General features: G+C 40.2%; 1 protein-coding gene across 13 annotated transcripts in view; it reads left to right on the top strand.

The window, feature by feature from the left end:
• The first annotated feature begins 402 nt into the window (after positions 1–402).
• Positions 403–22893, top strand: part of pcloa (piccolo presynaptic cytomatrix protein a) — a 57522-nt gene continuing 35031 nt past the window's right edge. For 11 of the 13 annotated variants that reach the window (XM_056257522.1, XM_056257531.1, XM_056257521.1 and 8 more), the window contains exons 1-4: positions 404–797; positions 2792–3872; positions 4596–5669; positions 20231–20554. In XM_056257522.1, the coding sequence (XP_056113497.1) occupies positions 616–797; positions 2792–3872; positions 4596–5669; positions 20231–20554 (2661 nt within the window). In that variant the 5' untranslated portion in view covers positions 404–615. Of the gene's footprint in view, positions 798–2791; positions 3873–4595; positions 5670–20230; positions 20555–22167; positions 22832–22893 lie in introns of those variants that run through there. The other 2 variants (XM_056257529.1, XM_056257530.1) reach the window with 2 other exon arrangements.

Raw genomic sequence — 22893 nt, 5'->3', positions numbered from 1 at the left:
TAGAAAATTTGGTGTTAATTTGACTCAAAATCTTAAAGGGTAATGAGGCCTTTGTGACAATTAGCCCTAGTTTTCCTTTTCTATAGATAAAAAAAATCTTAATATAAATAAAAAAAAGTTTATGGACATGTAATCTGTCAACCACTCAATTAAAATGATTTAGAAATAAACAGATCAGTGTGTAACATGCTTCATGTAATGTGAAGTGGTACCACGTTTTGTTACTACAGTTGCTCTCCACCAAATCAGTTAATTAGGCTCGACTTGAGAGCAAAATAAACAGGATAATTATGAGAAGATTTGGCGCTTTGTCCCTTTAATTCCGTTTTTTTCATACGGCGACGTCTTATGATCACCTGTGAGGGGCGGGACATGCGCGTTGGATGGATGGAGGAGGGAGGCGCACAACTCTAGACCTACACCCGCACGGAGAGGCTCTGCTCTCGGGATGTGCGTTAACGCTACAGAGACCCTCGAATAAAATGGAAAAATAAAACGCCATGCATCCAAAACAACCGCGGATACCGACGCTGTCGCCTTATTCAGTACATTAAGACCCGTATCGCCGCGTAATTAGCTGGAGGGAGGGGGATTAAAAAGAAAAGGGGGTCGATCATGGGGAACGAAGCGAGCCTGGAAGGCGGTGAAGGGGCGCTCACTGGATTACCAGCGGGACTCGCACCTGACGGAAAGGGTGGCTTCATCCAGATGCCCGCAGGGGTGGAGGCAGACCTCAGCAATCTGTCTGAGGATGAAAGAAAGAAGCTTGTGGCCGCTATGGCCAAAGCGCAGTCCAGGCAAGTTGAAGTGTCTATAAATGTATGCTCGTACTGATGATGATCTCCATCCCTCCAGTGACCGAGCGCTTGTGTTGATGGGTATGATGGGCATGATGGGCTTGTGTTTTGATCAGGGCACTGCAGGTTGGCACATCACGACAGCATCACCGATGCAAAATATGATCACACCCATTCACGCTCTTGCTTCATGTTTACGGTCGTTTTATAGCGAGATATTTATTCCTGCCCAATTTTCAGACATGCATATGATTGCAATTCAACACCTACTTGGTGCACTTCTGTTTTACAGCTATACGTATATAGAGAAAATTACAGCCGCTTTGCACAAAACGTTTTTTTTTTTTCATAATTGGTATCATCATCGTTAATATGGTGGGTCACTATGTGTATGTGTGCACAGTTGATGTGCATAGTGTTTTGATGAATGTTTTCATTAAACCGTTTTATTCAATCCATGAGAGACACCAGGGTTATAGACTTTTCTTAAAAATAAAAAACATCTTGAAAAATATGAATGATCCTCTCATAAACATTCGTCCTCCGTGTATCCACATCGACGTTGCGTTCTCTGTGCTCCATCTTCCTCCTATGGGCTGTGTAGGTGATGTCATGAGCTGGTTTGGAAAACACTGCCTGCTGAGAATAACACAAGTCTGTGAAAATTCGATCACTTGAAAGCACACGATCGACATCCTCTTTGACATGATCTCATTCGTAAACTAATTGAACTGTGTCTTTAAAGTTGCTTAGGCATAAATGTGTTATTTTTACCCAAGCGCAAATGGGGGGGGGGGGGGGGCATAAATATGAATATGACTAAATATAGCACCGCAAGCATAAATGCTATCATGCTCATTGATTGCTTTGCTTATTTTGGGGAGTGTGCGGGTATATTACACCTGAGAACCAGCAGGACCGCGTTTCAGTTTAAGCGATTATTATATTTGGTCCACTGTCCATGGTGCTGAAACGCGCACAGCAAAGAGCGCCACTCGATCAGAAACAAAACGCATCTTGGACGTGGCGTGATGATCTTCTTTGGGTGACTGAATGACAGAACACCTAAATATATGTAAAATAACGCCCACGAAAACAACCAGCAGTTCAGGCTGCTGTGCTGAACAGCCACTGGGTTAATAGTAGTGATGCACTGAATGAAATGAAATGATTGTGACAATGTGCCAAAAACGAAAAACGTGTCTTTTAAATTAGTTTTTATTTGGAATAAATAGTTTAATATGATCATATTTTTCTAAAATGATTACACTTAGCATTTAGGCTAGAGAAACATAATATTGTATAATATTTTTTAAACTTTGAAAGGAAAAATAGTGGGAAAATTCTAATTATTAATGCACTGGGAAACTTATAACTTATAAACTTAGAAACTTATAACAATATAATTTGGGTTTTTGGCTTCTTCTTCTTCTTTTTTGGTGGCCTGCCCTGAAAGTTAGTTATTTAGCAGTTTAAATTATCTTCTTTCACATTAAAAATTGTAGAAAAACAATTACTTTTTTTTACTAGTTTTGTGTATTTTGTTGCTGTTGTTTTCAGATTAGAAGGAATCATTTATATAGGGTTGTGACATGGAAGAATTATACAATTTGTATTTTGTATTGGTTTTTTTGTGTGTGTTTTTTTTAAGGAAAAAACCCCCAATAAATACATGTTCAAAAGAAGGAATAATTAACATTATTTACTGACATCAATAATAAAATATATGTTAACATCAGTGTCGTTCTTTTTTGGCTAATAGTGGGACCGTGGTGCCCTTTTAGATGTACTTTTTTCTGCTGTATAAATTTTGATTTTGCTTTTATTGATTGATTGTCTGAATAATTTGCAACGCCCCTTTTAATGTAGTTCTGAAATTTACCCAGAATAGCTATTAAGTATATAAAGCACCTATCTGTTAATCTGTTATAAAAATATATATTTAATTGAGACTAATGAATGAGAAGTTGACCTTATGTCTGTTCACTCCACAGGCCACCAGAGACTCAAGCTGGTGGCACCAGAGTTTCAGCTGGTCTCAGTAAGAGTAGGACTGTAGATGCATTTGGAGAGGGGCCACCTCCCAAGCCAAAGCCTGGACGGAGCCCCTCATCCCTCAGCCTCCTTGAGTCACGTTTCCGGCAGGAGCCAAAAGACCCAGAACAACCACGAACCGGCATGTTCTCGTCTGGCTTCCTGAGTGGGACCAACCCCCTGAGTGCAGTCTCTTCTGCTGTCTCCTCTGCCAGCATCCCAAAGTTTAGTTTGTTTGGTGATGATGAGGAGCAGCAGCCTGCAAAGCAGGATGGAAAGCCTCCTGGACCACAGAGTGCAGCGGGGAAGGGTCCTCCGCAGCAAGGGGTTAAGCCACCTCAGCAAGGTCCCCCTAAAGGACAGGGACCTACTCAGCAAAAACAGGGGCCTGAAAGCAAGCCTGGAGGTCCTGGTCCCCAACCACAAGGACCCCAACAGGGACCCAGGCCTGGGGGACCAGGACCTCAACAACAAGGGCCTAAACCTGGAGGACCAGGACCTCAACAGCAAGGGCCTAAACCTGGAGGAGCTGGACCTCAACAGAAACCTGGAGGACCTGGACCTCAACAGCAAGGGCCTAAACCTGGAGGACCTGGACCTCAACAGCAAGGGCCTAAACCTGGAGGACAAGGACCTCAGCAGCAAGGGCCTAAACCTGGAGGACCAGGAGCCCAACAGCAGGGACCTAAACCTGGTGGACCAGGACCTCAGCAGCAAGGGCCTAAACCTGGAGGACCGGGACCTCAACAGCAAGGACCCAAACCTGGAGGACCAGGCCCCCAGCCACAAGGGCCTGTGAAACCCGGCCCAGGAGTTGCAGGAAAACCCAGTGGACCTCAACAGCAGGGCAAACCTGGGCCGGGGGCTCAATCAGAAGGACCTGGTAAAACTGGGCCTGCTCAGGGGAAAGCAATGTGTCCTCTTTGTAAGTCTACAGAGCTGAATGTTAAAGTCAAAGACCAGCCACCCAACTACAACACCTGCACTCAGTGTAAACAGCAGGTGTGCAGTCTGTGCGGCTTCAGTCCACCAGATTCAGCGGTAAGAGACAAATATGCTCCCCTTAGTACATCAGTGACATAGATTTTACACTGGTCTAAATTATTATCCAGATATAGATAAGAGGAATGCCATGTGATGAGACATTTTTTCATGTGTGAAGACTTAATTCAGTTCATACGTGTTATTTAAAGCTGTGCAGGGTTTGTTTTAATAACTCTTATTTGGTTCTGCTTGAGAGTCACCCTGCTTTAATTCCTTTCATCCTGAGTTTAGGAAAAAAGTATTTGCACAGTAGGTGGAAGATTATCAAGGTTACTTACGTCGCCCAGACAGGAAGTGGAGGAAGTTGTTTTTCACTGTGTTTAGAAACTACATTCATGAGTTATAAAGGCAGTGATTATACATACATTTGGCATTATTCCTGGTCTATGTTAGAGGGAATAACACTATTAGTCACATAATGTTGAGTGTACAGTGTTTTTATGAAGGTTAAATCATAGTGTAATTAAATCATAAAGTCGTGGCTTTCAGGGCTTACTAATAAATCCAATAAGTATGAAAAGGTTTTAATAACAGCAAGTTAGCTGCAAATGAAAATGTTTTATACTAGGTGTTTCTGTTCAATGGCCGGCTATATAGACGAATATATTTTGAGGTATTTTTATGTACAATGAGCTTCAGGAAATCACAATTGCAAATCAATACTCTTACAGAAATAAAATTATGCTTATGTGCCTTGACTTTCTCTGCTTGTTTCCACAGGGTAAGGAATGGTTGTGTCTGAACTGTCAGATGCAGCGGGCGGTGGGGGGAATGGAGCCTCCTGGACCTCCAATGATGAAACAGCCAGCCAAGCAGGGCTCTGCACCTCCTTCCCCACAAAGGATAGAGCCCCCTTCTGGGTCTCCCTTAAAGGTTGAGCCAGGGAAGAAGCCCCCAATGCTGACTAAACAACAGAGTATTGCTGATACAGGGAAAGGAAGTACACCTCCAGCAACACCAAAACCAGGACCACATCAGGGACCTCACCCTGATCAACTAGGGGCCAAGCGTGTGCAGCCTCCTCCTCTTCAAAAACCTTCACAGAGCCCAAAAGGTAGTCCCCAGCCTTCTCCAGCAAAAACTACCCCAAAACAGGATGGTGGGGGCTTTTTTGGGGGATTTGGTCTTGGAGGTTTGACAGAGGTGACAAAACCTTCTGCAGGTGCCCAGGCTACAGAGTCAGTCACAGGGAAACTCTTTAGTGGTTTTGGTGGGTCGTCCAAACCTCAGGCTGGCTCTGCAGGACAGGCTAGCGAGTCGGTCACCGGAAAACTTTTTAGTGGGTTCAGTGGGCTCACTGACTCAGCAAAGCCTCCGGCAGCAACTTCTCAGGCTGCCGAGGGTGTTTCTGGAAAGATGTTTGGTTTTGGCTCATCCATCCTGAGCTCTGCCACTAATCTCATCTCTGGGGAGGAATCAAAGTCTCCCCCCGAATCTCCTTTGGGATCGCCCCCTGATTCCCCTATTGTGTCCGACGTAGACTCCCCTCCTGGATCCCTCCCTGACTCAGGCTCAGATTCACCTCCTGACACGCCACCTGCTTATTCCAAAGACCCAGTATCTCCAAAACCAACTGCTGAAGGAAAAGCATCAGCGGACACATCCCCTCCAAAATCTAAAGTAGAGGAGCCTCCAATTCAAGATTCAGGCTCTGACACCCAGTCCTGCTGTCCACTCTGTAAAGTGAAGCTGAATGTAGGATCAGGAGAATCGCCCAACTACAGCATGTGTACAGAGTGCCAGAAGACTGTGTGCAACCTGTGTGGATTTAACCCTACTCCACATCTCTCAGAGGTAAGAGTTCTGCTGCAACTCCTTGTTAAAGTCTTTCAGTTAATTTTATTTGCTATTGAAACAGGAAGTTGGGGCGGAACACCTCAAAGATATTGTTCTGTTTTTAGCTGGCAGGAGCTTTTAGTTTTTCCTCACTGCCTGCAACACTAAAAGACTACTTTTGCTACTTTCTTTTGCTTGCTGTAGGCAGGTGGTATTTATAATTTAGGAGGACGGGACATTCTGATTCTAGAGGGCATTTTATTGGACAAGAATATGCTGTATGTGCCTCTGAACAAGATGAGATCAGTTTTTTTGGTCATTTTTCAAGGAAGAGAATGTCTGAGAGAAAGTGTGTAAATGTACTAAAGTAGGATTTTTGTCAACTACTTGAAGTAAATATAGGCATATAGACAGCATCAAAGCTAACAGCTAACTCATTTTTTTAGATCACCTCTGGTGATCAGAGGTGTGCTTTAAAATGAATTTGGGTGAGCTACAGTTCATGTATTTCTCTGGAGAATGGCCTTTTGCTCTTGCGCTTTGAACATTGATTGTTCTGTTGCATTATATACAAGTCTCATCATTCTTGTCCCGGTTTACTTGACTGTGTAATCAAATGCGCTCTGAGCCTCTTTGAGTGAATTTTTTTAGGAATGTGTGTGCACTAAGGACAGGGAGAGTCATAGTCTGATCCCATCTCAGATGACTCACAAACTCGCTTCCTGTATGGAAATTAGCCTTTGCTTTATAGTGAACATAGTTGGGAGGTAAAAAAAAAAACTTATTTGTGAATCACTCTGTATTTTTACTACACTGGAATGTTTTTTTTTTTAAATGAGAAAGGGGATATATTTAAAGGGATAGTTCACCACTTTATGTTCCATCATGTTAACATTAGTTAGCCTCGTGAGACCATCCTGATCTCGCGAGCTTTCAAGGTTTCACTCGCAGATCAGTCTGGATACTTTCCGTTAAAGAAAATTTGGGAGCAGTTCACCAAACGAACGTCCAATCAGCGTTGGCTTTGAGGCGGGTTGAGGTGTGACGCAACGAGAAGCGCGTCAGTTCAGTCTAAAGAACATGTCGGCTTCAGCGGATGAAACTAGCATCAGCGTGGCTATCGAGCAAGTTTTATCGGAATTACAGAGTATTTCTTCACTGAAAGAAGAGCAAAACACTGCTCTGGAGGCTTTTCTCAGAGGAAAAGATACGCTCTGTTAGTACGTCATATGCTTCGTTGATCTGATTGGTTGATTTGGCCCGTCTATCACCAACATAGGCCAATCAGCTAACCAGTATTTTCGCCCCTTACCAAAACTACTTCAACGGAAGGTTTCCAGATGGATATGCGGAGCAAATCCATCTGGCGGAGTCAGGTTAAACATTAGTTGCCTAGATGAAGGATCTAGACCTCTGGGACTTTTGTTGATTAATGGTTTCTATATTTAGCTACTATATAATCTAAAATTAACTTCTGAATTATATTATACAATAGCTAATTACAGTAGCTAATTACAGGATCCCCACATTCATCGAATGCCTGGAAATAAATGAGAGTTTTGAAAATAAATAAAAAATCCCAGACCTGGTAAAGTAAAAAAAAAATGCTTAGTCTCTTTGTGATTTGATTGTGTAGAATAACACTTGCAAGCAAACCAGTGTGTCAACATCAGTCTGTCCGGTGAGGGTAACTGCTTGTGTGACTCAAAGCTAATAATTGTCTCCTAAGGGACACACATGTGTCTTCCTCGAGCTGCATGTATCAAATCTCACAATGCTTTTTTTTTTTTTGTCTTATTGGAGGCATTTCTACACTTAAGTTATATCTTTAAATGAATACAAACTGACATACCAACTTTTCCAGATGGAAAAAAGCCACTAAATTGATCTGGTAACCAAATCAATTGTTGCATAATAAGGCTTATCAGGTATATTCTGTTACATTTTGTTGTTGTTATTCTATTCATTATTCATTTTATTATACTCAGTGCATGGTTTCTTTTGTGTGAAATAAAATTTTCTCCATACTGTGGTAAATAATTACAAAATTTTACTAAAATAAAACAATTATAATTGGTATTCCAAGTGAGAGAGCATATATCAACAAACCCTAACATTACTCCAAGGAAATTCACGTGTTCCTCTGTCCGTATGAACAGGTAATGCTAAACTGACATGCTCTGACCTGCGCACCACGGCATTTGATGGCTCTCACGTGTAAACCACCCTGTGTGTTTGATCGTGTGTCGTGGATCTGCACACCAGGTTGCTCAAACTCTCTGTAATCCCGTGAGACTATTTCAGGTTTTCCAAACAGATTAGCCAGAGCATGTGTGTCCGGTTCCACCTCACATGGTACAGCTAATGACTTCACTCATCATTATTCCGTCAAGAGTACCCTACCAAGATGGCTGACAACACTGATCCCAGTTTAGCTGAGACTGAAAGCAAAGACAGTCCTATCGTTTTTATCTGTAGACTGGCCTTATTATTGTAGACATTAATGCGTGTGACTACATGCCTTTGCTGTGTGTTGTTTATTCGCCAGATTGTCCTGATCAAAACGGCTCAAGGCTGTAGAAAATTGCTTTATCAGGATCAGTGCTGAAGGGCTTCCATTTGAGTAACATCCTCACTTGAGATTAGATTTAGTCTCTCTCTCTTCCTGCGAGGTTTCAACACTTCTTTTGCTACTGTGACAACGTTGGGCGTGTGTGCATATGAGAGTTTGTGTGCAAGTGTGTGTAGTAACCTGTTTTTGCTAACAAGATTTAAAGGGCAACAGTTGTGTTTTTTCTGAAGGCCACTTAAGGGCCATATTTTAAAATCTCTCAATATGTACAAGATTTTAATTTGGCCTTCAAAGATTATCTCTGTTTTTGTTCATTATTTGTCTTTCCTCTGTCTCTCCAATGGAAACACACCTTCTCCATCGGGCTTTTCACTTATTCATGCGACTGGAATTCCTTGTGGCGCTGCTCCTCTGCCTCATTCCACCCTCCTCTATAGATTTATATGACTTGCATTAGAATCTCCCATAACTCCCATTTCATCTCTCTTCTTTCTTCTTTCTTGCTGGTTGTTTTGAAGAAGGTTGGAAATGTTCCCCTGGCACCACAGTCTATAATATAAAACACAAAAAGCATTTATGAATCTACTCAGAATCTAACATGCTTTATTTAACTAAACTACCATTTTGCTTATGTCTTTCAGTAATATTACAGGTTCAATGCAAGTTGAAACCCACCGATAACACTTGTGGCATAATGTTGATTACCTCTGAAGTAATTTTTGATTTGTCTGAAAAAAAGCGTATAACTGGGTCATATTGAGGCACAGTGGAAGTAAATGTGGTCAATCCATTGACATTAAAATACTGATTGTTGCAATACCATAACCAATGTAAACAATATGCATCTTAACATAATTTAGTGAAAAAAAGCTTTTGTGTCCAGTTTTACAACTTTAAACACCTTAAACCCTAAAACAGTGATAAAATGATAAGAACAATTTGTAGCTGAAATAATGCAGAAGAATTAATGTAAGTGCTTTAAAAAAATATTTTAGGATTTTATTTTGGGGATTTTAAATCCTCAAAAAAACTGGCCCCCTTTTTCTTTTTTTTAAGAAAATGAGGGACATCTCAAATTATATTTGTGGAAACCAACATTATACTACAAATGCTTTCAATTTAGCTTAATTTGTTTTGAACCTGAAATACTATTTTAACTTGATGGTATTTAACCCGGTGTACCCACTTACAGTATATAGATTATGTTGTCTAGACTAAATATTATATATCAATGTTTTTAGTCGCCCAAACTCGTAATTGGCAGATCTGTGCATAGTTGCACATGTCCTGTTAGCTAACGAGCTATATAAAATTGTCCTTTTATGGCTAATGACGTATTATTGGACAAATCAGCTGTGATGCTTTTTCCATGTGGCACAGTGTTGACCATTTCACAACGGTCCAACAGAGAACTGGACCAAGGATTAGATATCACACTCTTGGGTGTGTTTTTTTTTTTTCGTTGGTTGGTTGGTTGGTTTTTTTTTTGGTCGGCCATCTGCCTTAGGCTTTGAGTCAGTTGCCAGCCACCTGATGTATCGTCCCTTCTCACAGTGCGCCCCCACCTCAAAGATAACCCATTCATTCCATGCATACAGTCACAAACAGCCCTGTGTAACATTACAATCAAGTGCATGTTGTTTGTCTGAGATCGTGTAAGGTTTTGCCATGCCTCTATCCTCCAGGGCTCCCACACGCTCACGCTTACTGTGACCCATCCACCTCCCACTCCACCAGCCTAAAAGATTTAGCTGACTCCCCTTCCTCAGTATTTCCACCCCGGGGTCAGATATAGCACTGTGTGGCCTACCTCAGAGCAGAACTCCAGTTTTACATAATCCACCACCTCCCTGAATCTGAGCATCCAACAGCAGCACTGCTTTAAGCTTTTGTGATGTCTCTCTATAGCTGTAGAGCAGGCGAGATTGCATTCTGCATTTGACCTGATTTGAATCAGGCTTGATAAAAAAGGATGCATTTAAGTTTCAGTAGAGAATAATATTGCCAATACACATCTTAAAATATGCATTTCTTTAGTTCACATCTGACCGGATTGCTTTCGTTGTGTAAACGCTCACCTACTCTCCGCCTGCTGAACTAATGCGCAAACATTATGGAACTAGCTAGCCAGACGGAATTTTAACTTTGTTGGCTGAAGTAGCAAATTTGGTTTGAAGACGAAAAACATACCAAGCACAATGTTCTTTCACCATACCTGATTTCTAACACACACTCACAGTGTTCGGCGTGGTCTTGCGTCTATCAGAGCAGAAACGAAAGCTAATGCTCTCCGTGTGTTTTTCTGTTGTCTCCGGGCGCCTTCATATGTAAATTGCACAAGCTTATTTTGTCCATTAGATCAAAAGATCTAGAAATAAAACATACATTTACCCGCCCATAGACCCTCCCCTCGAAGAAATCAGGACAGAAGTGATTGAAAGTGGACAAAATAGATGGATTAAAACGCCAGGTGTAAACAGGTATGTGTCTGCCTCGTCTACTTGTGATCCGATCGACCAAAATGCATCTTAATACCAGGTGTAAACGAGGCCATTGAGAGTATCAGATGGATGAACAAGCTCCTCCCAAACTTTCATTTAGAATGTCGTCTTGTAGACATACAATTTTCTGTTTACATTGACATAAATGTTTACATTATATTTTTGTCTAGAAATGAGAAGTTAAACATCTTGCCTTGCAAGACTTCATATGCAGCCTTCCTCTATCTGCTTGTTCTGTTCCCATAGCTACAGAGCCTTCTCCCTATCTGTCTATTTGATCACTTTATATAATGTGTACAGACGTGTGTGTCTGTGTGCCTTCCATCACCATGGAGATCTGTCCGCTTGTCTGTTTGATTATGATGTTTGCTTTGTTTATCTTTAGCTATCTTCTGATTTCTAGCATGCATTTCTAGCAGATATTCTGGGTCTTTTAATCTACACATGAATGTAGATGAGCTGTCACTGAGGGACCAAATATTTGTTCACTTCATTTCTATCTGGAGTTTTTGATATTAATTATTTATTCTTGGTTTAATCATACTGTGCGACTTAAATTGCATGTTTTCTCAGTCCTATCTATCTGTCCGTTATTCCACTTGTCTGTCTGTCTCACAGACAAAGCTGTGCCTCTCTATACATTAAGGCAAAAATAGCCAGAGTGGCAAAAGAGTGGTAGAGGCAGAACCAAGAATGACTGCAGAGCATTATGGGAGATGGTCCTCTTTGTGGCAGCAAGTTTTTATTGCCGTGTATGTGACTGTGTGTGTTTTCCTTTGAGCTTGAAAGGCTCGTTTTAGGCCAGATGCATTCCTCCAGTGTCCACCACGTGCCATCCTCTCCCTGATGATTTAAAAGGAGTCGTATTTTTAGATGTGAAGGTGTTTTGTGTGTGCTTGCATGGCGGAGAGACAGCCACTAGGCACTCTGTCCATTAAACCAAGCTCTTGGTGTACAAAGACAGCAATGTTGCCATTGAGAAATACATTTATGTTCCATCTGTCATGCTGGCCCTTTAAAACAGGTGTGTGCATAGAAGTGACTGTCTGCATTTTATTTTATTATTTTATTTTATCCAGAAAGAGAGGCACAAATTTGAATGTGTATATCTCCTTAAACTTAATGTTACTTTATTTATTTATTTTACCTTTTTAGGACTACACTAGCATTAAATTGACTTCCAAACTAATTGATATAAAACTTTATTTTTTCTTTATTTAATGGGGACTTTAACAATCACCTTGTAGTCCACAGATACAGTGAGTTATCTAGAGTCTAGTCTCAGCCTCAAGACGTCACGCCCACGGACCGTTGGCTGAACATCTGATGCATAAGTCACACAAAATTGGAAGCACTTCAGGAGTTTCGAAGTCGGGGAGATGCGTGTCGCGTTCCATAACGATCTGCCTGGAAACAAAGCCGTTGTGATGACAAACCCCCTCATAGAGGAAGAAAGCCGTCATGTTTACAAGTGTGACAATGAGCTCTTATCAGGATCGACTAAATGATGGATTTTCAAAAGTATGTGAAGTTTGCAGCATAGACTTTTTAAAAAAAAATATGTCCAAGAGTTTTACCAAAGTCCCCTTCAAAAAAAGTCTTTTCACTCTGTGGGCATATTTGCAACGCCTCTAGGCAGCTTTTTCGGAAATCCAAGACCAAGTCCTGCTATCTATTTTAATGGGAGAATCCTGAAATCTCAAAAACTGCTTGCCGAACTTGCAATTAAATAACATTTCAAATCAGCAACAAAATCTGACTTGAACGGTCAAATGTTGTTTCTTATGCTCAAATAGCATTAAAAACGCTTAGTTTTCAGGCTAGACCATCCAATGCGCATGTGCAGTCCTAAGCGCAAGTTTCAGGTTTCTTCTAACGGCAGCTGCAGTGATGCAATGACTTTACCAATCAGCAATTGGCTCTCCCATTCGTAAGTAATAGGAGTGAACCGTCTTTCTATTTAAATAGTCTTTGGTTTCACACCCAGGTCTGTTATTGTAAGGAGATCGACATTATATTTTCACGCCCCTAAACATGATGCTGAACGAAACTGTGATTGGTTGCTTTACGTGTAAGCCAGTGACCACTTTGGTGGCCCCTTGGCCAATAAAAGCAGCGATGAAGTCCAGACCTACTGCCGTCAGTCTGAAGGTATTCCTATGCAAGACTATCTAGATTGTGTCTTTTATTTATTTTATTATGTGTTAAGGTGTTAGTCTCAATATGCATCAGATGCTTAGTATAATGATTTCTGTCAGGACAACTATCGTCAAATACGATCGACATTATCATACAGTTTGGATAGGCGGTATGGTTCCGTTCTGGGCGAGAACTCCCTTCGCATCCATGCAACCTAGCATGGATAAGAGCAGCAATAACCCCCCTTAGGGTAAACAGAACAGAACCAACATGAATGTATTGCAGATATCATTAATTCAAGATTTTAAAGTACAACATGATTCGAGAATTTATTCTGATTCAGGGGGAATCAGAATGCCATACTGACTGGATGAGAGGAGGAGCTGGGGATGGTGGAGGGTAATTAGCTCCTAAAAAACGCCATAGCTGCTGATAATACTGAAAGAGCTTATATATGTATACAGTGATAGGCGTTGTATTCCTATTGGTAGACGTGGATCAGCTGAGAGTCAGCTGATGCGAGCTTGACTAACGTGACCTGCCAGAACTGACGCTACGCTTGTTAACTGGCACATTTTACCCATGCAGACAGCACCAAGAAATCAGTATGATGCCAACACAGAGTCTAACAGGATGTATGAACCTCACACACAGACCTACTGTAGCTAATAAGGAGAGGAAGAGGGGTAGCGGATGTGAGAGGAGGAGAGAAAGAAAGAGAGTTGAGAGTGAGAGAGGAGGCGGCGAATGATATTAGACTTTGGAGGAGGAAGTGTGTGGAAAGGTTATTGAGAAAATATGACTTCATATCTGTTTGCTTTTTCTGTGTGTACAACAGAACAAATTGACTTGAATACTTAATTTGGTCACATTCAAGTCAAGTCAAGTCACATTTATTTATATAGCGCTTTTCACAATACAGATTGCATCAAAGCAGCTTCACAGTGATAACATGAAAGTAGTACAACACAGTTCAATAATATTGTTGAATATTAAATATCCCCAACTAAGCAAGCCAAAAGCAAGGCGACAGTGGCAAGGAACCAAAACTCCATCAGATTGGATGGAGAAAAAAACCTTGGGAGAACCCAGGCTAGTCAGGGGCCAGTTCTCCTCTGGCTAACAATCATAGGGTTTCAAAGAAGCTTTACAGTAAGTGCATATCAGAAAGTACCTGGAAAAAATACATTTAGTTAATCATGTAATATTAAGGGGATAGCATAACGCCGGCGTTGAGTCGTCTCTTCGCAGGCGTTGAGTCGTCTCTTCACAGGCGTTGGTCTTCTCATCACAGGCGTTGGGGCATCCGAAATCCCCGTGAGAGGCAGGATACAAAACTGGAGCCTACGAACGCCATTTTTCTCGGGACAAGCGTCCCGAGATAACAGCAGAAAGGCAGATGGGAAATAATTAGCATAGCTGATGTTCATAATGATTTCCATTACACGGGAGTAGGTGTTAGAAAACCATAATCTCACAACTCTCCGCAACCCAAACTCTCCGCAACCCAACCGCAACCATACGGACCGACCCGTTTGTCTATAAGGCTGTCGAGCCCCACTGGTGCGTTAAGCAGTTTCAGTGGCAAACGGTTCCGTATGGCATAGCAGAGGACTAAAAGGTAAGCATTATGTGAATGCTTGACTAAAGAGACACGTCTTTAGTCTAGTTTTAAACTGTGTCAGCGAGTCAGAGCATCGGACCGTATCGGGAAGGCTATTCCAGAGTTTTGGAGCTAAATGCGAGAATGCCCTCCCTCCTTTCGTGGACTTCGATATCCTAGGAATGACCAGAAGCCTTGAATTTAGTGATCTTAGAGAACGCGGTGGATTGTAGGGCGAAAGAAGGTCCGTTAAGTACATAGGAGCTAAACCATTAAGGGCTTTATAGGTCAGTAGTAGTACTTTGTAATTGATACGGAACTTAATAGGTAACCAGTGCAGAGATGATAAAATCGGTGTTATATGATCATATTTTCTTGATCTAGTAAGAACTCTAGCGGCTGCATTTTGGACTAACTGTAGCTTGTTTATTGAAGATGCAGGACAACCAGCTAATAAAGCATTACAGTAATCTAGTCTCGAGGTCATGAATGCATGAACTAACTTTTCTGCATCAGAAACAGATACCATGTTACGTAATTTAGCAATGTTTCTAAGGTGGAAAAAGGCTGTTCTTGTAACATATGAAATATGATTTTCGAAAGACAAGTTGCGGTCTAGTATAACACCCAGGTCTTTTACTGTAGTGGAAAAAGTAACAGGACATCCTTCTATATTAAAGTCGTATTGTAAGAGGTTTTGTGTGTAGTTTTTTGGACCAATAAGTAATACCTCCGTTTTATCTGAATTTAATAGCAGGAAATTACGCGTCATCCAGCATTTTATATCTTTGAGACATTCTGTCAATTTAGATGAGGTAATGTTTTCATCTGGTCGTGATGAAATATATAATTGAGTGTCGTCAGCATAACAGTGGAAATTAATTCCATGTTTTCTTATAATATTACCAAGTGGCAGCATATATATTGAGAATAGCAGAGGGCCTAGCACCGATCCTTGCGGTACTCCGTAGTCTACTGACGTTAACTTTGATTTTCCCCCGTGTAAAGAGACAAAATGATAACGGTCAGATAAGTACGATCTAAACCAGCTTAATGCCTGTCCCTGAACACCAGTGTAGTTTTGTAGTCGATCCAAGAGTATTTTATGATCTATAGTGTCGAACGCGGCGCTAAGATCAAGTAGGACTAGTATTGAGATACAGCCTTGGTCAGAAGCTAAGAGTAGATCATTTGTAATTTTAACTAGCGCAGTTTCTGTACTATGATGCGGTCTGAATCCTGACTGGAATTTTTCATAGATATCATTTTCTTGCAAAAAAGAGCACAGTTGAGCGGATACAACTTTTTCTAGTATTTTGGACATAAATGGAAGATTTGAAATGGGTCTGTAATTTGCTAGGTTATTTGGATCTAATTGCGGTTTCTTAATGAGAGGTTTTATTACTGCCAACTTGAATATTCTTGGAACATGACCTAAGAATAAAGACGAGTTAATAATATTGAGAAGAGGCTCTTCCACTACAGGTAACACTTCTTTCAGTAGTTTAGTGGGTATTGGATCTAATAAACATGTTGTTGGTTTAGATGCAATAATAAGTTTATTTAGCTCTTCCTGTCCTATCGTTGCAAAGCGGTGTAGTTGTTCTAGAGGGGCCATAATTGAGGTTGAAGCATAAGAGACCATAGAGGATTGTACATTTACAATTGTGTTTCGAATGCTTTCTATTTTCTCATTGAAATAATTCATAAAATCATTACTACTAAACTGTAACGGTATATTTTGCTCTGGTGATGTCTGTTTATTTGTTAGTCTAGCCACGGTGTTAAATAAGAACCTTGGATTATTTTGGTTATTTTCTATTAGTTTGCGGAGATGCTCAGCCCTGGCTGTTTTTAGAGCCTTTTTATAACGTGACATACTGTCTTTCCACGCGATTCTAAAGACCTCTAAATTAGTTTGTTTCCATTTACGCTCTAGGTTACGAGTTTCTCTCTTGATATCATGCGTAACACTGTTGTACCAGGGTGCTTTAGTTTTCTCTTTAACCTTTTTTAATCTAATTGGTGCAACAATATCTAATGTACTAGTGAAAATGGTGCTCAAACTGCTAGTCATTTCCTCTAGTTCATCTGTTTGTTTGGGTTCACTAAGCAGCTGAGATAGATCAGGTAAGCTATTTGAGAATCTATCTATAGTGATTGGAAGGATTGTTCTGCCTGGTCTATAACGTGGCGCAACATGACATATTTCAGCAGTACGTATTATGCACGTTACCATGTAATGATCAGTGACATCATCACTTTGCGGTATAATATCTATATCAGTTGGATTGGTTCCATATGATATAATTAAATCTAGTGTATGATTTAGACGATGAGTGGGACCACGGACGTTTTGCTTGACCCCAAAGGAGTTTAATAAATCTGTAAACGCAGCCCCTAACGCATCATTTTTATTGTCTACGTGTATGTTAAAATCTCCAACAATTATTGCTTTATCGACATTGACCAATAGATCCGAGAGAAAGTCTGCAAACTCTTTTAGAAATTCAGCATATGGCCCTGGAGGTCTATATACAGTAGCCAAGGCTAGAGATAATATGGATTTCTTTCTTACATCTAAGAGCGTAACATTTAGCATAAGTACTTCAAACGAATTAAATCTGTGACCTGTTTTCTGAGAAACATTAAGAATATCTTTATAGATTGTTGCAACACCGCCGCCACGACCGATCAGACGGGGCTCATGCTTATAACAGTATCTTGGCGGAGTAGACTCATTTAGACCGAAATACTCATTTGGTTTCAGCCAGTCAAAAATATATAAATTAAGAAAGGCTAATTCCGTTTATCCAAGTCTAGATATACTTACAGTACAACTGGAGTATCTATGTTTTGTGTGTACTGATAACTGATCATTTAGATAATTCTACATGGTAACCACCGATTCCACCAAAACGCTGTTATTGTCACGGCAGTAAAACTGTGGTAAATTTGTATTAGGGCCACTGGCATCAAAAAATTATTTAAATTGACAAAGATTTGGAAAGCATTTTATACTGATTAAATGCTTATACTGAGGGTATTACTTTTAATATTCTTTTTACAGTTGTAAAAAGTAACTGTAAAGAACAATTTTTGACAGACACTATAATTGACATGCTACATTTTGTAAGGGAGTGTATTACATTAGCAAAATAAGCTTGTCGTACTCTTTGGGCTTTTATTAAATTTAGCTCTGTTTCACACCTTTATCAACGGATTTCACACATTCACAAATTCTGGCTTTGAGAGTGAGCACACCCACCTCTCGTGTGCTCATTGGATAAGGATTTTCAAGCACAGTTTTCTTGAATTAGTCAGGTTTCTTGTGCCATAGAAGGAATAGCCCAATTTTATGTGGGAAAACCTTTTTTGCAGCTTTTGTAATTAAGCAGTTAAAATCCCTGTTGAAGTGGCATCACATTACAAAAGAGAGATGGATTTCTTCGAAAGAATAGGATGGTTTTTTTTTGTCTTACGCTACTTTTTGGAATTTTTATTTTCATGAATACGGCTCTATTGTAGTAGTTATTTTATCAAATTGGTCTGTGCTGTGATTGCATTTTTTTATTCAAACTTCATGGGATATAATTACACTTTTTAAAAAATTATAAAATTATGATGTGCCATTGCATTAACCTGCATTTTTCTTCCATACCCATTTTTCTCTGCTGTACATCCAATGTGGTAAATATCCCTTCCAAATAACCTGTAATAAATCTGAGACACAATCCCTTATCAGCAGCCTGAGGTGCTCCAAAGAAGTCTGAAATATATTATATAGATCCTCATAAAAACTTCATTTAGCTGTGTCTAATATCCCTGTCTGCAAACTCAGCAAATATGAAAGAATGAGTGGTGAGGAGACAAGCAGTGTTTTCAGCCCAAGCCACAAATCATGTGACTGCCTAAACTCTCATTATTTTGCATCAGTCACATTCTCTTCACCTCTAAGGCTGCTGGATTTAATGCCTCAGTTTGTGAGGCTAGTAAAACACATGATGAGTATGCTAGCCAGATCATGCAGAGGTGTTTAGTGGCCAGAGATTAAACTAAATGACTCAAAATTGATGTTTCATAATTGAAGTCTGTGACCTGCAAGTCAAACAGATGTGTTTCCGTTCAGGCTACAGTACATTGCCTCCATTTGATCTGTAATTTGTAATTTATTTGGCACATGGGCAGATTGCTTTGTTGCTGATGAATTACATGAATAGGAGTTGAGTACAACCTTTTTTTTGCAATTTTCTTGTCCATGTTTTATTTTCAAGCTGCATAAGAAGCGAGAGCAGACATCTGTTTTTGCTCATCATTTTTATGACTGGTAATGATGCGATTCAGGGAATATTAATGCAGTGTTGACCTGACTGTTTGAAAGTCTTTTAAAAAATGTTTTGTTTGTTTTCTTCACCATCAGAAGTAAAAAAAAAAAATGTAACTTAACATTTCGTCTTCTTGCTCTTTAATTGTTGGTCATGTTTCCTTAGATAGGATAAGAATAATATTTCCTTCGCTTCTGATGTATCTTACCACATAATGCTGAAATACAAGTTACAATCACATCTATCTTTCATCTTATATGGTTTCATTAGGATTGTGTTTTTGTCCTTGAACTGTCTTTGTACACAACATACAGTATTAAGCATTGCCATTGTGTGTGGAATGAAATATCCTTTTCTCAGAGTGTCTTTGCCCTCGCATGGCACAGAGATCCCAGACCTCCTCTAGAATTAGACTGAACCCTGCAGCTAAGCCATTGAAGCGCCACAACGTAGCTAAGCATGCCTCAGCACTGAAGCCTAACATAGATCGCTCTGGATTTACGTCAGCCAGTGGGGCATGATTCCTCATGAGAGGACTGCCTGCATGTGGCATCTACATCCCCCACGAACATGTAATATTCATCTCTGACGTTACCATTTGTGGTGCATCCAGTGTTAAGGAGTGCTCTTCTTGACGTCACAAGGTTCAGTGTTTTTTTTTTAGAAAATATATCTTTGAAATCTTCTAAATAAATTCCTGTGGGCTGCAATCATTTTGGGGAAACAGACATTATAAACAGTTGTTTAGTTTTAATTGAGCTGTGTTCAAATCACACTCATGGCTTGAGTGGGGGATGGATTTTTTTCCCATGTGGTCTCTCAAAGTAAATTAAGCTGAAAGGATGCTAGTTTCCAGAAACAACTATAGACCGCATTTCCTTTATTATATTTTCAAATGTGTTTTCTAGAAGATTTAATTAGCTTCAAATAGACACATTTGCTGTAAATCTTTTCCATCAGAAACATCAACTTTGTCAATCCTAAATTTGAGAATTACCATATATCCCCATAGCACTGGCTAAACCTGCTTAATCTTTTAGCTTGTTTTACTCCACAATATCAATGGACATTCGTCTAAACAGAAAGACAAATACACCCACCTCCACACATACAAATGTATATGTGTTCACCCCACACATATATTGGCATATTTAAACTGTAGTTCAGGTGCAGTTTTTTGCTGAACAAGTTTCTTCTGACATTGAGCTGATAAAGCTTCATCCCATTACTATTAATAATAAATGAACAATCTCTTAAGTTACATAAATTTAAAAAGCACACCAGAAATAGAATGAGTTATCCTTCTGCTGTAGCATTACAGGTTTTATTAGTTAACTGTGTTGGTCAACATGGAAAAATCACTGAATCAGAGGATGGAAATAGCAATTCATCTTCAATACTTCATCTCAAATATGCTGTTATTCCTTCTTTTTTTACAGAAAGAATGGCTCTGCCTAAACTGCCAGACACAAAGGGCTCTCTCTGGGCAACTTGGGGATATGCCACCTCCACCTTCTCCATCCAAGCTACCAGCCAAACATGAACCCACTCCTCCCTCCTCCCCAGCCCGTGCCGTATCCTCCATGCCTTCCTCTCCTGCACCCACTGCCACCCCTGCCAAAGGGCTAACACGGATGCCCAGCATTACTCAGGCCCTGGATGACAAGTCTGAGCCAGTCTCAGCCAAAGTTGATGCTAAAGATGTCAAAAACACAGATACAGAACAAGGGGTTACAGCAGAGCCAATACCGAAGAGTACACAGGTAGTACCAGAAGAGAGCAAAAAACAAGCACCTGGCACCCTGACTGAAAATGCAGAGGGCATAACGACTCCACCTGAGCAAATAGTTAGGGAAGATGCCCCTCCTTTACATTATGTTTCAGAAGAGACAGCAGATGTTAAAGGGGCAAATGTAGAACAGGCTGAAACTGTACAACAAATTGAGGCCCCTGCAGAGGTACAGAAAGCAGAGAAAAGTGAGCCAGAACATTGCCAGGTCCAAGAGCCAGAATACGCTAACAGAGTTGAAACGGAACCTGAAAACAGTCAGGAAGTCCCTATATTTAATAATGTTACTCAGACCCTTCTGGTTAGTGACATGGAAGCTATTCCAGAGAAAGACATAGAGACACAATCCATTGAGACATCAGAGACAGCCCCACAGATTGAAATGACAGAGCCCAATGCATGCTCTCCTATAAGCAAGGAACCACACAGTCAGACTGGAGAGAAACAATCTGAAGAGCTCACACTACCCTCAAATGTAGATGCAGTAGATAACATGTCTGTAAAGGAAAGCTCTATCAAAACAGCAACTACTGATCCTGATCAAAGTAGCATAGGGAATGTGCCAGAGAGGAAACCTGAGCCCTCTGTACAAATTGAGGCACCAAGGATTGAGTGCAGTGATGATCACCTATCCCATAACTTTACCAATCAAGAAGAATCTGCAGAGCCGAAAAATAAAGCAGATCAACTTAAAAATTTGGAACATGTGGTCATAGAGGAGGCCAATTTAGAAAACAAATTAACAGCAGAGCAGTTTAAAGACCATACAGAGTTAACCCCCCAAAACAATTTAAATGTATGTGACACAGAAGAGCTTATTGTACAAATGCAAGAGATAAAAGACCCATTCAAGAAGTCAGAAGTCACTAGCAAAGATTCTAATCTTATGGAAAATTATACTTCTGTAGATAAAAATGATGAAATCTCTGAAAAAAGTATAATAGAAGATAAGATAAAGGTAGAGGACACATCACAGATACAGTTAGGTATGCCCTCACCATCTCCAGTTACTGAGCTCAACTTCACAGAAAAAATATTGGCAAATGGATTTGTAAATGTTATAAAATGTAATCCAAAGGAGCAGTGCACTAAAGAGCTATTTGCAGAAAAAGAGGATAAGCCACTGGAAAAGGAACAGATGAGCACAGATAAAACAAAGCTGGAAAAACGTATGCCAGATCAAGCAGGTGGAGATTTAGAGATGATCGAGAACGCAGAACAGAAAGTCACTATCCAGACTGTTTCTGACAACAACATTTTTGAATTTGGTCCTGAAAGCACTTTCTCTGAACAAGGTATTAGTTCAGATACAAACAGAGAAGATAAAAATATGGGGGATACATGCTCTCCAGCCTTTCAAGAGGCTGATCCCAAACCAGACAAAAAAACATCAGAAAGAGATAAAGTCTATGAGGAAAAAACAGAGTCAGATGCTGTTATTACAGAGAATAAGAAAGAATGTATAGTCATTAGAGATGAACTGTCCTCTGTTAATAATAAAAATGTTTCAGAGATGGTAGAACAATTATTGCCTGAAGAGAAGGAAATTAAGCAGATTTCATACACTGTGATAAAAAAGGCTATAGAACAGTCTACCATATCAAGTGGTCTTACTGACCAAAAAAAAGAAGTCCCCTTATCCCCTGTGGTTAGTAAGAGTGAAGATGCACAAGCAGTAATTGAGATTAAGCCTGAAGAGATGCAGTCTGCACAACAAACCCAAACTCCTTCTGTAACTGAGGTGGTAGAAAGAGTATTGCCAGAACAGAAGGATAATGGGCAAATTCCAGACTCTATGACTGAAAAGGCTCTAGAACAGTCTGCCATACCAAAGGGTTTTACTGACCAGAAAATAGTCCTTTCATCCCCTGTGTTTAGTAAGAAGGAAGACATAAAAGCAGTAATTGAAATTAAGTCTGAAGAGATGCAGTCTACACAACAAGCCCAAACCCCTGCTGTAACATTTACCATATCTAGAGAGAAAGATAAATTACCCAGTGAGGAGCTGATGGAAAAAGCACTGGTTGTAACTGACCAGAATATTACCAAAATAACGGAACTTGAATTTACAGCTGAATGTGTGCCCCATAGTCTAGACCATGATGTAGAACTAGCCTCCCCATCCTCTACATTTAGCCAACAGGAAAGAAACAAATCAGAGGAGGGGAAGTTGACTTCTGAAGCACAAGAGAAACAGGATGATGTGCTACAGCCATTGATAAAGCCTATTAAAATTGATGAATCTGGAGAGGTAACTGTACATGTAGCTGTAGAGGTATTTCTTGTACGTACATATTGTAGGATCACTGTCTA

Source organism: Rhinichthys klamathensis, unplaced genomic scaffold, assembly GCF_029890125.1.
Source record: "Rhinichthys klamathensis goyatoka isolate OS25496 unplaced genomic scaffold, OSU_Roscu_1.1 h1tg000139l_1, whole genome shotgun sequence".
NCBI classification, from domain to species: Eukaryota; Metazoa; Chordata; class Actinopteri; order Cypriniformes; family Leuciscidae; genus Rhinichthys; species Rhinichthys klamathensis.
The sequence above is the reverse complement of the archived record's forward strand: the minus strand, read 5'-3'. Positions and strand labels throughout refer to the sequence as shown.